Source organism: Oratosquilla oratoria, chromosome 31 (genome assembly GCF_046742065.1).
Source record: "Oratosquilla oratoria isolate Oo_2021 chromosome 31, ASM4674206v1, whole genome shotgun sequence".
Classification (NCBI taxonomy): Eukaryota; Metazoa; Arthropoda; class Malacostraca; order Stomatopoda; family Squillidae; genus Oratosquilla; species Oratosquilla oratoria.
The window spans coordinates 24,593,951-24,596,450 of record NC_134807.1 but is presented as its reverse complement, the minus strand read 5'-3'; the positions used below and the strand labels follow the sequence as shown (position 1 = coordinate 24,596,450).

Genomic DNA, 2,500 nt, shown 5'->3' with positions numbered 1-2,500 from the left:
CACCTTCACTCCGCCCCGCCCACGCCCCCTCACTTGCCCCGCCCTCCCACCTCCCCCGCCTCCTCTCGTTTTGGTACAACGTCTCCCCCCGTCCCCCTCCCCCACCCCCTCCCCCACCCCGTCCCCCTCCCCCTATACCTTCATCTGCTCTGTCCCGTTGCTACACGCCATAAGCTTCGTTCTTCATTCCATCCAAACTTGGTACAAACCAACCTAGCCTCAGACTAGCCCCAGCCCCATAGCCCAGACGCCAGCCCAAACTCGGTTCAGCCCCAGCGAACCCCAACCCAAACCCCAGTCCAAAGCCAGTCCAGCCCAAGCCCCAGTCTAGACCCGGCCCTAAGCCCCAGCCCAGCCCGAGCCCCAGTCTAGACCCAGCCCCAACCCTACGCCCAGGCACCAAGCCTTAGCACCAAGGCCCAGCACCAAGCCTTAGCACCAAGGCCCAAAACTCGCCCCCACTACACTCTCCACTACTCCACCTTCCCAACCTCACTACTGTTCACAAGAAGTCTTGAACATAAGACAACATTTGAACATCTTACCTTTTCAGTGCTATCAACAAATTGCATATTGGTTCTGGGTGCCGCCAGGTGATTTTATTCAGCCCGTGAGTGGACACTAACGCGCGCGCACACACACACACACACACACACACACACACACACACCCACACGCACACACACAAGGACCAGTGAGCGGTTTAATCTAGACTGCGATGAAGACTTGGTTCGCCGTACTGCCGCCTCATTTCCAGGCGGAGTGTGAAGGAATTTCTCGCAAAATGCGTTCGGGGGCTCGGGGGTGGGATTGGGGGGTTGATTTATCATTAATAAGGTCCCCGTCCCCCCTTTTTTCCCCGAGTGAATGTGTGTGTGTGTGTGTGTGTGTGTGTGTGTGTGTGTGTGTGTGTGTGTGTGTGTGTGTGTGTGTGTGTGTGTGTGTGTTAGAATGTGTGTGAGTGAGTGAGTGAGTGATTGAGAGAGAGAGAGTGATTTAGCAGAACTTGTGTGTTTGTTATTAGACACATATCACTTAGTCTGAATTTGAACTCGCTTAATAAGGCAAATGTAAGCATAGTATTTAGTTTCAAAGAACCATAAAATATTTTATTTACTCTATGAAATAGTAAATATAAAAAGGATATTTTCTGCTGTTCCTAAAACTATTGATGGCGAACACTTCCTGTATGACATGTGACATAAATTCCTTGTTTATACTAACACACTATATAACAAAAACCCTAAAATGGACGTGTTTATATATGTATACACATACACATGCATATATATATACATTATATATATATTATATATATACATATATAAATATATACATATATATAAATATATACATATATATATATATATATATAATATACATAATGTATGTATGTATCTATAAGACTGTATTGACAAACGTAATTATGAAGACACCGTGAAATTCTTTCACAAAAAATTAATAAACAACTAAATAGACTAACACTATTTTTGGGCGATTTCCTTAAGTCTTCAAAGTTCATGTCAAGGTCTGCCGAAAGGTTTTAATTAAGAAAAACGACTGCTGAGGGGAGGACACAGGAGGAGGAGGAGTAGATTTGTCTGTCGAAGGGCCAGGTTGGTCAAAGTTTGAGGTCACATGGGCTTTGTGTGGTCACGTGTGTGTGTGTGTGTGTGTGTGTGTGTGTGTGTGTGTGTGTGTGCTTTGTTTCTAACTCCTGATACTCGTCCTCTTCCTCCTTCCTCCTCCTTCTACGTTCCTCCTTATTTTCCTCCTCCTCCTCCTTCTTCCACCTTTTCCTCCTCTTCCTCTTTCCCCTCCATTTTCCTACTTTTCTTCTTTCTCTTGTCCTCCTCCTCCCCTTCTTCCTTTTCCTCTTCCTCCTCTTCCTCCTCCTCCTCTTTCCTCCTTCTCCTTACTATTCCTCCTCCTTACCTGTATTCGTGCTTCGGTGAGCCCAATCTTCATGGCCAGCTCCTCCCTGGAAGAAGAAACGAAAAGATAATTTATCTATTCATCTTATCATTATTATCATTATCATTATTATTATTATTATTATTATTATTATTATTATTATTATTATTATTGTTGTTGTTGCTGTTGTTGTTTGTGTTTGTCATCAAATAGCTAAACCTTCATGGTAACTGACGCGTAATATTGAATATGTTTCATTAGCCATAACCAGCGCTTCTGTCTTTAAGGGCCATTTATATGGTCAAACCCTGTTTGTCAAACAAGTGTTTGAAGTGATGTTTGATCGTGTGAATTCACACTGTCAAACATCACTTCAAACACTCGTTTGACAAACGGGGTTTGATCAACCGTTTGACCGTGTAAATGGTCCCTTGGGACAATATCGCATTAAAAAGATGAAATCACGCAGATGATACAAGAGATTTAGAAAGGTGACTGGAAAGGAGAGAAGGTGCAAGATAAAACATACCAAAAATTTTGGAATTTGAGATTATTCTTCAGTCATGAAAAAATGTTGTGTGACCCT

General features: G+C 43.5%; 1 protein-coding gene across 1 annotated transcript in view; it reads right to left on the bottom strand.

Annotated features, from left to right (window-relative positions):
• The window catches only part of LOC143041706 (uncharacterized), a 368,955-nt gene that overhangs the window by 22,354 nt on the left and 344,101 nt on the right, over positions 1-2,500 (bottom strand). The window contains exon 3 of the mRNA XM_076213718.1: positions 1,936-1,981. Within this exon, the coding sequence (XP_076069833.1) occupies positions 1,936-1,981 (46 nt within the window). The remainder of the gene's footprint in view (positions 1-1,935; positions 1,982-2,500) is intronic.